Genomic DNA, 12,750 nt, shown 5'->3' on the forward strand with positions numbered 1-12,750 from the left:
CTGCAGGTGGAGGAAAGTGACTCTTTCCCGGCCTTGCTCCCCTCTATCTTCCTGAGCCCTTCACTCCCCTAAAATACTTATTCTGCCTCAAAGATTGCAAGAGCGACGTCCTGCGTCAAGCCTACAGCCCCTGCTCGGCTCCTCAGTGGGAGGACCCCTGGGGCAAGGCTGGCGGGGAAGACCTGCAGCCCGCCTCCTCCCCATGAGACCTATAAGCAGAGAAGCAGAGAAGAGGGAAAGGTCACCGCCGGCCGTTCTGATCTACACCAGCTCCCTAAAGGAAGGACAGATGGGGGACGCAGGTCCTACGCCCTTGGGCCCATAGGAGGCCCAACTTCACATACATCCAGGAACTCCACCAAAGCTGCTGCTCTCAGCCTGGTTCTGACCCAGCAGCACCAGCCACAGGAAGTGTAAGGTTTCTGGATGCAAAGGGAGGAAGAGAAGGAGGCCGGCCAATGGCTCATACTCCACAGACCCTGTAATGACCGGCACCAAACCCCCGTGGGATTGGTGGCCGTGTGGAATGCGACTTCTGAGTATTCGTTTTTATTTTTTTTGCAAGCAGCATCAGTGCATGATGCAAGGAAGTGGGAAGCACAGAGGTAGAACGCTCACTCACCCGACAAGGGGTGCCTTGGTCCTTGGGGTACCGCCCCGCCCCCAAGCCGAGCAGAGGAGCAGGACTGAGGAAGACCTGGTGAGCTCCCTTAGAGGAGCGGGCAGCGCCCGGCCCGCTCTCGCTCCTCCTGGGAATTCGCCGTCACAGACTCAGGCAGGAGAGAGGAGGGTGCTGGCATGTGTGGCAGGAAGGCAAGACTCCCCAGATCTCCTCACGATTGCAAGGGCCACAGGGAGACACAGGGACAACACGTCACGCTCAGACACACGCACTTTTCATCTGCCTCTGGAACAGACACAGCAGGGGAAGAGAGGGCCGTGGACTCCCCTAGAAGAGGCTGGTGCAGGCCCAAGGTCCAGCACCCCCTGCGAGGCCCCCTTGCCTCCATCCTCTCCCACAAGGGGTGAGAATTAGGGTGGGTGGGGAAAGCAGGAAGCAGTTATCCATCCCCCAGGTCAGGGGCAGTGTGGGATATGCAGAGGGCCCCCAGGACAAGCCACCCACCACTCACAGTAGCTGCTGTCGCCCAAGCATTTCCCCCCAAAGGGTGCAGAAAGACACTCTGCCCCCTACCCGAGCAACTGTCTCCTCTTCCCACCAGAGCCTGACCACGATCGATGGACAGGTCAGAAGACAGGGGGTCTGGGAACTCCCAACCCCGAAGCGAGGCCCCTCAGTTCTGGGAGGCCACCGCTAGGGTGTTGACGTAGCCATGGGGGCCCCCTTCGTTCTCCGAGATGCAGTGGCCCAGCTGGGGGCCTCCCTGAGGTGGCAGCGGCGGTGGCGGCGGCGGGGCAGAGGGCGGAGGGCCGTAGCTGCCTCTGGCCCGGCTAGGAGAGGCCCGATTTCCTCGGTCCCAGCAGCCTTCCAGGGCCTCCAGACCGCGACAGCCGAGAAAGAAGAGGTTCTTGAGCATGAAGATGGAGAGGGGCTGCTGGTAGCTCACCACCAGGAGGCAGCGCAGCGCCAGCAGGGGCACGTCCACCAGGCAGCCGCCCAGCAGGCGCAGCAGGCGGCTGCAGCTGCCGGGCCCCGAGGCCTGGCCCCAGGACGACGCGGCCGCGGCGGTGACGGCGTTGAGTTCGTAGAGCCAGAGCACCGGGGAGGCGAGCGTGAGGAAGTAGACGCCGATGAGCAGGTAGCGCAGGTGCGCGGGCAGCGGCACGCGGCCTTCCAGCATCAGCTCCACCAGCGTGAAGCTGTCCAGCAGGTCCAGACACGTGCCCAGGAAGCAGCCGGCGGCGCGGTGGTGCTGGGGCTGCAGGAGCAGCGGCCCGGCCGAGCCCGGGGGCGCGCCCGCCTCGCTGATGGCCCGCACCAGGCTGTAGAGCAGGGGCACCGACAGCGCCATGGTGAGGCGGAAGCCCGTGGTGCCGAAGGGCGCGCGCAGCTCGATGAGGTCCAGGATGGACGTGCCCAGGATGAGCACCACCTTGGGCGTGAAGGCGATGGAGTAGATGAGCCAGGCCAGGTAGGCGAAGGCGAACTCGCCCGCCGCCCCGGCCGCCCCGGCGGCGCCCCCCGGGCCGCCCGCGCCCCCGCGGCCGCCGCGCGCCTTGGCCCCCGCCGGGGCGCCCCCCGAGGCGGCCGCGCCGGCGGGCAGGTGCAGGGGCGCCGCCGCGTGGTGGTGGTGCGGGTGGTGGTTGTGCGCGGCGCTCGCCGAGCCGCCCCGACGGCCCCGGCTGTTCTTGGCGAAGAAGATGGCCCAGCCCACCACCACGACCAGGTCGGTGGCGATCCAGGAGCACCAGTACAGGTCGGTGACGGCGATGAGGTACAGGTCCAGCAGCCCGCCCTGCGCCAGCAGCAGCACCACGGACAGCGCCTGGTAGCCCCAGCGGCACCCGGGGCTGGGGGCGCAGCCGCGGCGCCGCCCCCGGCCGCCGCCCCCCGCCCGGCGGCCGCAGCAGCAGCAGCAGCACGCGCAGCCCGGGCTGCCGGCCCCCGCGCCCCCCGCGCCCCCCGCCGCGCGCCCCCCGACGGCCGCGGCCGCCGCGCCCCCGCCGAAGTCGGCGACCGTCATGCTGCAGGAGGTGGGCGTGGAGGTGGAGGAGGAGAAGGCGGCGGGCGCGGGGCCGGCCGCGGCGCCCCCCGGGGCTGGGGGTCCCGCGAGCGCGGCGGCGGCCGGCACCAGCGGCCTGCTGATGCTGACGCTCTCGTCGTCGTCCTCCCGCTCGGCGCCCGTGCTGCTGCTCGGGGAGCCCCCGCCCCCGCCGCGCCTGCCGCCGCCGCCCCCGCGGCTGGTGCTGGTGCTGGTGCTGCTGTCGCCCGAGCCCCGCCGGCCGCGGGAGGACCCCCCCCGGAGGAAGAGGGGCTGCCGCCGGGCGGCGGCCGGGGGCGGCGGGAAGGAGCCGGACGAGGACGAGACCGAGCGAGGGTTGCGGAGGGCCGGGTGCATTGTCCTCGGAGGGGCTGCCCAGCGGCTCCCTCCGCGCCAACCTCGGGCTGGCGAGGCGGCCGAAGGGAGCCGGGCCGGCCGCCGCCGCCTCCTCCCCGGCTGCCGGCCTCGTACCCGGGTCCGGCAGCAGCGAGATCCGGACTGGAGCCACCGGACTGGGCGAGCCGAGCCCGGCGGCTGGGAGCTGGGCCGGGGCGGGCGAGGCGGGGGCGGAGGAGCGGAGCCGGCTCTATCCACAGGAAGGGAGCTGGCGGCGGGGAAACCAGGACTGGATTCCAGGGGAGAGGAGAGAGCCGAGGAGGAGAAAGCCCGGCTCTCTGGATCCACAGGAAGAAAAATACGGGAGCAGGATCTCGGAGGCAAGAGGACGACGGGGGGCGCTGAGGGCCCGGAGGAGGGGAGGGGAGGAGCAGGCAGCCTCCAGAATGACGAGGGAGGAGGGTGAGAGCGCTGCGAGGTCGGCATTCCTAAGGGCGTCTCTGCGGAGCCCCACCTGCCGAACTCCTGGACTGTCAGTGGCTGGACCGCCTTGGACCCAGTGCAGACCAAGCCTCCACGCACCAGGCCAGGCACAGGCTCCTGCACAGGCTCCACGCACCAGGCTCCTGCACCTGGTCAGCGCAGCTCCTATGGCGGCAGCATGGGGCAGCTTCCGCTGCACGGGTCCTCCTGTGCCCTTCCCACTGGGCCACCCTGCCTAGAGGCAGGGGAGAACCAATGGAGCCAGGCCACACTGGTTTAAGAAGCAGTAGCCATGGACACGTAGCTCCACATTTTCAGGCACCCAGCAGAGGATTCAGAATCATCCTCAGGGAGGTACTAATTTCCAGGAGTCCGGAAGAGAGAAATGGGTAAAAGGACTGGTCATGTGGTCCCAGCCAAGTGGAGCTTCTGATAGTCTCAAAGGTTCTTAAACAGGAGTTGGAAATAATCAGATGTACCTAGCAAAGAGGAAAACAAGGGGCCATGGGGAGGTGTGGACACCTGGGTGTAAACACAGGTCCACAGGGGATGAGGGTGGATGTTACATCGTCCCAGCACACAGAGGGCAGGAGGGTGGACGATGTCCACTGCCCTGGAAGGCAGAAGGTAGAAGTCCTGCCTTAGGGGTCAGAGCAGAAGGAAATGACTAGAGAATCTGGAGCTCAAGGAAGATCCGGGGCTCTGGTATAATCCTATTCCCAGCCCCCTGTAAATAAAGCAGGAAGATGGTGCCTTCCTCCCCCACATCCTTCAGGCTGCAAGTTCCCTGCCCTGATTTCATTACCAAAAACCTGCAGCTGCAGCTACTGCTAGGTTCCGCTTCCTGAGCAGCACCACACAGCCTGAAGGCAGTTAGTTATAAAGCTACTTGCCCAGCCTGTGTCCCCCGAATCTGCCTCTAGAGGAAAGGCCAGTCTCAACCAACCCTGCTTTCTCCAGCCTCTTGAAGGTCAGTCTGCAACATGGTAGGCGTGAGATGGGGAACTCATGCCCTGCACTGCTTCCCCCTCGCCCTGCAGACAGCCTTGTCCAAACATCCTGCCAGCAGAGCAGGTGTGCAGGTGGCGGCAAGCACTCGGGAGCCAGTGGCCTCGCTCTGCCACCCGCCAGCTTGTGTGATCTGAGCCCCAAGTTATTGGTCTATAAAACAGGCCTTAAACAGGTTGAATATTGAGAGGTCCTGTGTGTGAGGGGCTCAGCTCAGAGTATGGACTCAGTCATAGGGGCTGGTGTTCTCCTAATTCCACTCAGCTCATGTCTTAGCCCCCCAGCAAGCACTTACTCAGAGCCTGGAGGCAGGGGCGCTTTTCTGGGCTGGATTCCTTCCCCAAACCACATTCAGATTCTGCTCCCACAGCTCTGTATTTCTGTCAGTGCCAGGAAGCTGCTCTCGTGAGGAGCACTGGTCCTAGGAGCTGCTCTTCCCGGGCCCCGGGGTGTGAAATTCAGCCACACAGGACAAGGGGGACGGCGGCGCGGAGGACACAGCGTCCGCCCCTGTGTGCACATCACAGGCCAGGCAGGTGTCAGGGCTGAGCCAGCCCAGGTGAAAGAGCAAACTGGGCAGCTGCCAACTGATAAAAGGGGTGATTAGAGCCAGGCTCCCAGGCTCCCCCAGGGAAAGTACCGGCTGGCAGTGAGCACAGAGGCTGGCCTGAGACTCCTGTTCAGGTTGGCGATGCAGTCAAGTCAGAAGCAAAAGCAGCCAATGAAAGCAAAGAACTGTCCCACACCCTGTCCCCCAGGTGGCTTTGTGAGGCCAGATTTTTTTCCCTGGTTACTTGAACTTTAACAGTCCTGCGAAGTTATTCTTTGCATTTCTAGGAGGTGTGCTGTCAATCCGTTGGACCAACTCTGTGTAAGAGATTCTTTAGCCCAATTTCCTTCAGGCATGAGACACCCTGAGTAACAGAACCAACAACAATCAGGATGAGAAGTCAGGGTACACTGTAGAATAAGTTGGTGGCTGACGTACTGTGAGGCCTCCTCTTTACACTGAGTTTACAGCAGTCTTCTGTACACACACACACACACACACACACACAGCCTTTGCTTCAGCCTGCAAGCACCTGATACAGATGTAAAAAGGATGTGATAGGGCTAAGAAGAAGATAAAAAGTCATTCTCATACATAAAGACAAACATCCAGCTGAGTGTGGTGGCACAGGCTTGTGATCCCTGCATTTGGGAGGCTGAGACAGGAGGATCATCGTTTGCAGACAGCCTCTGCTACCTAGTGAGGCCCTTTGCAACTCAGTGAGACCCTGTTTCAAAATAAAGAATAAAAAATAGGGCTGGGGGTATAGCTTGGTGGTAGAATGCCCCTGGGTTCAATCCCCAGTAACACACACACACACACACACACACAAAAAAAAAAAGACAAACATCCCACAACAAAAGGGCCAAGTGTGAAGTTTTTTACCCCAATATGATGTATGAATATAATGCACTGAAAATAATATTAAAAAAAAGGGCCAGGCATGGTGACCCCACTTGTCCCAGACTCAGGAGTCTGAGGCAGAAGGATGGCAAGTTCTCCAGCCTTGGCAACTTACAAAAACCCTTGGCAACTTTAAAAAAGATATAGAAAAGGGGAGGGGCAGGGTTGCAGTTCAGTGTTAGAGTGGCTCTGGGTTTGATTACTAGTACCAAAAAAAAAAATTCCTGGAAAGAAAACTCACAGAACACCTGGTAAACTTCTAGGACCTATGTCCTCCTATATGGGAATACCAGTGCCCATCTCAATATCATTTATGGGGGGGGGGAGTGGAAAGGAAGATATGGGAAAACTCACCAGCTGCTATTATGAACTACATTATGATGTTAAACTAAAATGTACCAATAAATCTATTAAAAATAATAAATTGATTTAAATTAGTATTAGTTAAGATTTAAAATGCAATTTTTTTTTTTTTTGCAGTACTGGGGATGGAACTCAAGGACATTCTACCTCCAAACTACACTTCCAGCCCTACCTATTTTTTTATTCTTTAGTTTGAAACAGGGTCTCACTGAGTTGCAAAGAGCCTCACTAAGTAGCTGAGGCTATCCGTGAACCCAGATCCTCCTGTCTCAGCCTCCCAAATGTGGGATTACAAGTGTTCGCCACCACGCAATTGCTACATCTCTCTAGCCACATTTCAAGTGCTCAATAGCCCCATGTAACTAATGGCTACCATACGGAGCAGCAGATACAGAACACATCCATCACTGGGCCAGTTCTACCCAACAGTGCTGGGAGAGTCTTGGATAACAGCCAAGCAGAGACAGGAGACATGGCATTAGACTCTACTAAGGCAAGAAGACTGAGCTGAGCTCCCTGCATTAAACCAGAACATGTCATTGGCAAGAAGATGGAAGGACCTGGAGAACATTATGTTAAGTGAGATCAGCCAAGCACAGAAAGAGAAGGGACAAATGTTTTCCCTAATGTGCCCAAACTAGGGAATATTAGGGATACCAGAGGGGCTCCAGATAATGGAGGGGGGACCTCAGAAAGCTAGAAAGGAAGGGTAGGAGAGGAAGAAGGCTGAGGAGGAGCTACATTCGATATGTGCATAAGTGTGACTGTACCAAGGTCAACCTGGACACTCATTGCTGGGAGGGGGGAGGGGAAGCGGGGGGAGCACCAAGTACTGTGTGAATGTACCATTGTCAATATGATCCACATTATGATGTGAAACTATAGTGTACCAATAAAAATAAAATAAGCCATAAGCCTCAATGAAAGAGTGGACAGAAAAACAAATTACCACCCAAACAGGAAGACCACGTGGAACTGAGTGGGCCTGGCCCAGGCTCAAGGTGAGATAAGAATCTCTCCTGGGAATTCACAACCCTGGGCTTGTGCCACATGCGGGTTTGAGATCTGAACAGTGACACGGTAAAAAATTAACACAAACACTGGTCACCGGCTGGTAATAACTGTGAGTTGTGTAGTAATGACAAATGTCAATCTGTCCTGAAGGGACACGCCTTCAACCAAAGGTTGAAGGATTCCCATAAAGTGCCAGTAGAAGTGAGCTTGCAATCCCAAATTACAAACCAAACAAGGAAAATCGCAGCATGAATGAAAACAAGCAAAAGAAATAACAGGATTATATTGGGCTTCCTAAACCTTCAGATGATAAACGCTGTGATACCAACAGGTTTACCAATATCTCACAATTAAGAATATGAAAAAAACCAGGAATGGTGGTGCAGGCCTGTAATCCCAGTACTTGGGAGGCTGAGACCGGAGGATGGCAGGTTCCAGGCCAGCCTCAGCAACATAGCAAGACCCTGTTTCAAAGTTAAAAACAAAAAGGACTGGGGGTATATCTTGGAGATAGAATGCCCCTGGACTCAATTTTCAGTAACACACCCATGGACACAAATATGCATGCATACACAAGAATATGAAAAATAATAAAATATTACAAGATAGAATAGGATAAACTGGGCACAGTGGCCAGCTACTCAGGACACTGAGACAGGAGGGTCACAATTTTGAGGCCAGCCTTGGCAACTTAGTAAGACCCTGTCCAAGAAAAATATTACAAGTATGGGGGTCTATCTCAGTGGCCAGTGCTGGAATAGGCAGCATGTATAAGCCCCTGGGTTCTATACCCAGTAAATCCCCCTCAAAAACAAAAAACAGCAACAAAGAATCAAGCAGAGAAGTACTTCCATAATGGCAGTGTGTGGATCTCTGTGATTTTTTTTCCTCCTGTGAAGTAACCACAACTGGTATAACCTATAAAAGGAAGCCATTTAAAGTTTCTGAAAATTAGGAACCAGGCACAGTTGTATGTGCTCGCAGTCTCAGTTACTCAGGAGGCTGAGGCGGGAGGACACTTGAACCCCGGAGCTCAAGACCAGCAGAGCAATGTAGTGAGACCACATCTCAAAACAGGAAAAAAACCAGCCAGGCATGGTGGCGCATGCTTATAATCCCAGCATTTGGGAGGCTGAGACAGGAGGATTGTGGCAAAGCTTCTGAAAATTGTCCTAGGGCACAAAGCAAATGGGAAAACACTTATTTTCTAAAATCTACTCCATTTCAGTAATAGCAGTCTGTGCCATGTGAGCTATAACCGGCTCCCTCCCTTCTCAGCTCAGCATAACAGAAGTTCGACTTGGGAAGGAGCGGCCAAGAAGGGCTGGCTCCCTCTCCTCTAGCTTTTTTCCCCCATGAGAGGCTGGATACAAACATTTCTCATTTCCCACCCCTGGCTGCAAGTTGCAGAAACTGCCTTCCAAGCAAGCATGGCTGAAGGCTCCCTGGCTCCACCCAGTCCCGACTTGTAGAGTGGAAGCTGTCACCCACCCAGGTAGGACCAGAGTACTAGGCCAAATTACGCCATAGCCGCTTCTAAGGCTGAGTCTCCGTGCCCTTCCAACTCCCTTTACACTCAGAGCTGTGTCGCTCCTAGAGAAGTGGCCCCTTCGCCCAGCTCCACGGCAGCGTCACGGAGTTCCTGCCTGGGAGTAGATGCAGGTGCAGGAACAGAGAGCTCTGCCGCCCACCCTAAGGGCCTGGCTGTATTTAGAACAGAGCTGGAAAGGGGGGATTCAAGCCCATGGCACTGTTGAAAAGAATGGGGATCTTGGTGATAATTTAGAGGAGGTGGTAGCTCCATGACAGGCAATAGGTGAAAAGGAAGACCAGTTAGAGGTTTAACAGGAAGAACCAGGGAAACAGCTAGCAAGAGCCATCCTAGGGGGGGAAGTCAGCCTCAAAGGCTGATTTCAAGAACCTTCCCTACAAACAGACCCAACTTGACTGGATCAGGCTGTGGAGCAATTTATGCCCCAGGACACTGTCAAGCAATACAGAACGTCAAGTGCAGGGGTACACACCTAAAATCCCAGCTACTCAGGAGGCTGAGGCAGAATGATCCCAAGTTCAAAGCCAACCTGTGCTACTTAACAAGATGCTATCTCAAAATAGGGCAGGGGATAGAGTTCAGTGGTAATGCACTTACAGTACTTACCTGGCATGTTCAAGGCCTTCGAGTTGAGGAGAGAGAGAGAGAGAGAGAGAGAGAGAGAGAGAGAGAGAGAGAGAGAGAGAGAGAGAGAGAGAGAACGCACTTCAGTCCCACCTGAAATGCCAAAAGACAAAACCAAATAAAATTTGAAGACTTCAGTATATAGTCATTGAAAAGAAGCTTAATATGTGGACTAAACAGCAAATTAGACACAAATGAAGAGAGTAAATGTAATAATATATTGAAGACATTTTCTAGAATACAATCCAGAGAATTAGAGTTTGAAAATACACAAAAGATAGACAGAAAGATAGAAAACATGGAAGATCCATGTCACAGATGATCCAAAATATATGTGTTCTGGTGAGCATTCCCAGAGTCATAATGTAAAGACCAAGATCTTAGAGGAAAGAAGATTTATTTTCTTATGGTTTCGGGTTCAGTCCGTGTGAGGCCGGGGACCTCAGGTCTCAGGGCTTGGCAGTGGGAGGTGGAGAAAAGGAGAGCAATGGGCTGTGCTCCTCACAACATGGAGGCCTCAAGCAAGAAAGAGAGTGTGGGGAGGAGGAACCATATATAACCCCCAAGGCTGACCCCCCAGGGACCCAACTCTCCAGCCACAGCCAGATAAACCCATTATCATGGATTTATCCACTGCTGGGATTACAGCCCTCACGACTCGACTATATTAACCCTGAATATTAGTAAATGAACTCTATAGAGGACATTTCATATCTAACTATAACAACGTGTAATAGACCTTCCAGAGAAAAAAATAAAAATAATGGAGAAAAGAAAATATAGACATTTTAGCTAAGAATTTTCCAAAATTGGTGAAGGAACTTCTCCAGTCCACAGATTTTACAGTCACAATGAATCCTAAAAGGACAAATCAAAATAAACATGCTCCTAGATATTCTGAAGTGAAATTGTAAAACATCTAGACAAGGAAAAAAAAAAACCTTGAGAGAAACTAGAGAGTAAAAAACAAGTTACTTAAAAAGAACAATTAGGTAGACAACAGACTTCTCATTAAAAATAACAAAGAAGGCCGGGCGTGGTGGCGCACGCTTGTAATCCCCGCGCTTGGGAGGCAGAGACAGGAGGATCGTGCACGTTCGAAGCCAGCCGGCTGTCTTAGGAGACCCTGTTTCCAAATAAAAATGTAAAAATAAGTCTGGGAGTGTAGCCCGGAGGTAGAAGGGCTTCCAGGAACCCCAGTACCACAAAAAAAATAAAAATAAAAAAAAATAACAAAGAATGTAATGGATAATAGAAATAAAGTGAAAGTTGAATGGGAATGTATTTTAGCTCAGTGGTATAATGTATCTTAGCATATGCAAAACTCCAGGTTTAATTCCCAACACACACACACACACACACACACACACACACACACACATCAGTAATTACAATAGGTTTCCTATTAAAGCCAGACATAGTGGCATAAACCTGCAATCCCAGTATTTGGGAGGCTGAGACATGGCGACCACAGGTTCAAGGACAGCCTCAGCAAGAATTGAGACTCATCAACTTAGGGAGACCTGTTTTAAAATAAAACCAAAAAATAGGGCTAGAGGTGTAGCTCAGAGGTAAAATGCCACTGTGTTCAATCCCCAATAACACACACACACACACACACACACACACACACACACACACACTCCAGCCTCAGTAACTTAGCAAGACTCTTAGCAACATAGCAAGACCTTGTTTAAAAACAAAAAAAAAAGCCCATCTGGGTCAGGCCACGACAGAGGAGCTGGCGGCTGCCAGTGCTACAGCTTCCAGAGACCTCCAGGAAGAAACTGGATTGTGTGAGGCTGCCAACTACAGACCATCAGCAAAAGTGGCGGCATTTTGCACCACGCTCAATGGGGACCCAGCAGAACTGTGTATCCAGTTGGACATCGTGGCGGTAGCTGAACCCATCTCTTCCGGAAGCAATTCTGAGCAGTACCCATCAACAACATGACATGATCCTTTATCTAACAGACCCAAAAAGCTCAACCAAAGGACTACTGGAACTGATTAACCAATTCAGCACAAAATAGCAAGATGCAAAATCAACCTAAAGAAATCAATAGCTTTTCTATTTGCCAGCCATGAATCCGCGAAGAAACACAGAAAACAATTCCATTCATAATAACCTCAAAACCAATAAAATACCTAGGAATAAATTTAACCAGAGGCAAATGACCTCTACAATGAAAATTATAAAACACTAAAGAAAGAAATTGAAGACCTTGGAAGATGGAAAGATCTCCCTTGCTCTTGGATAGGCAGAATAAAGTATCATCAAAATGACCTTTCTATCAAAAGGGATCTATAGAATCAATGCAATCCCTACCAAAATATCAAACTCATCCTTCATAGACCTAGAAAAATCAGTCATGAATTTTGTATGGAGAAACAAAAGATCTAGAATAGCCAAAGCAATTCGCAGCAATAAGAACCATGCAAGAGGTATCACAATTCCTGACTTCAAATTATACTACAGAGCTATAACAAACAGCATGGTATCGTCACAAAAACAGGCACACAGACCAATAGATCAGAATAGAAGATACAGAAACAAGTCCACACACTTATAGTCAATTGATCTTTGACAAAGAGGCAAAATACATATGCTGGAGAAAAGACAGCCTTTGCAACAAATGATCCTGGGAAAACTGGCTGTCTTTTCTAGAAAAATGGGTCTAAATCCTCAACTCTCACCCTGCAGAGGAATCAACTTGAGATGGATCAAAGACCTGACTGTGAAGCTACTAGAGGAAGGCACAGGTTTAACACTTAAACATATAGGCACAGGTAGAAACTTCCTCCACAAGACTCCCAAAACTCAGAAAATCAAAACAAAAATTCAGCCGGGCGTGGTGGCGCATGCTTGTAATCACAACATTTGGGAAGCTGAGACAGGAGAATCACAGTTCTAAGTCAGCCTCAGCTATTTAGTGAGGCACTTTGTAACTCAGTGAGACCCTGTTTCAAAATAACAAATAAAAAATTAGGGCTGGGGTGTAGCTTGGAGGTAGAATGCCCCGGGGTTCCATCCCCAGTACTGAAAAAAAAAATTAATAAGTGGATGCCATCAAACTAAAAAGTTTCTGCTCATCAAAGGAATCAGAGTCTAAAGAGAAAGCCTACAGAATGGGAGATCTTTACCAGCTATCCCTGTGACAGAGGACTTATATCTAGAATATACAAAGAACATAAAAGACTCTACACTAAAAAAAACAAATAACCCAATCAAGAAATGGGCAACTGGCTGGGTG

At 52.5% G+C, this 12,750-nt stretch overlaps 1 protein-coding gene across 1 annotated transcript; it reads right to left on the reverse strand.

The window, feature by feature from the left end:
- Nucleotides 1-1,295: 1,295 nt before the first annotated feature.
- Nucleotides 1,296-3,020, reverse strand: TMEM121B (transmembrane protein 121B; the record flags this gene model as incomplete). Its single annotated transcript, XM_080705186.1, has 1 exon — nt 1,296-3,020. One exon carries the CDS (start codon nt 3,018-3,020, stop codon nt 1,296-1,298), a length of 1,725 nt encoding a protein of 574 aa, XP_080561312.1.
- Nucleotides 3,021-12,750: the final 9,730 nt, after the last annotated feature.

The sequence above is a fragment of the Muscardinus avellanarius genome (genome assembly GCF_963383645.1).
Source record: "Muscardinus avellanarius genome assembly, chromosome: 11".
NCBI lineage: Eukaryota > Metazoa > Chordata > Mammalia > Rodentia > Gliridae > Muscardinus > Muscardinus avellanarius.